Raw genomic sequence first — 221 nt, forward strand, 5'->3', positions numbered from 1 at the left:
CTCTTCTGCTGCAGCTGCAGCAGCAGCAGCAGCAGCAGCAGCAGCAGAACCAGATCTTGCACCAGCTGCAGCAGAACGAGATACTCCACCTCCAGCAGCAGCAGCAGCAGCAGCAGCAGCAGCAGCAGATGATCTCCTCGACTTGTAGGATAGAGATGCAGCACTACCACTGCTGCTGAGGCCGGTGACGCGCAGCGGACGCCCAGAGTTAGTTTCAGACA

The 221-nt window shown here is 58.8% G+C and overlaps 1 protein-coding gene across 1 annotated transcript in view; it reads right to left on the reverse strand.

The window, feature by feature from the left end:
- Positions 1–214: 214 nt before the first annotated feature.
- The window catches only part of EMH_0093240 (uncharacterized protein), a gene marked incomplete at both ends in the record, with an annotated part of 853 nt that continues 846 nt past the window's right edge, over positions 215–221 (reverse strand). Inside the window, one exon of the mRNA XM_013494883.1 lies at positions 215–219. Coding sequence (XP_013350337.1) covers positions 215–219 — 5 coding nt within the window. The remainder of the gene's footprint in view (positions 220–221) is intronic.

This window comes from Eimeria mitis, genomic scaffold (assembly GCF_000499745.2).
Source record: "Eimeria mitis Houghton genomic scaffold, Emh_scaff132, whole genome shotgun sequence".
NCBI lineage: Eukaryota > Apicomplexa > Conoidasida > Eucoccidiorida > Eimeriidae > Eimeria > Eimeria mitis.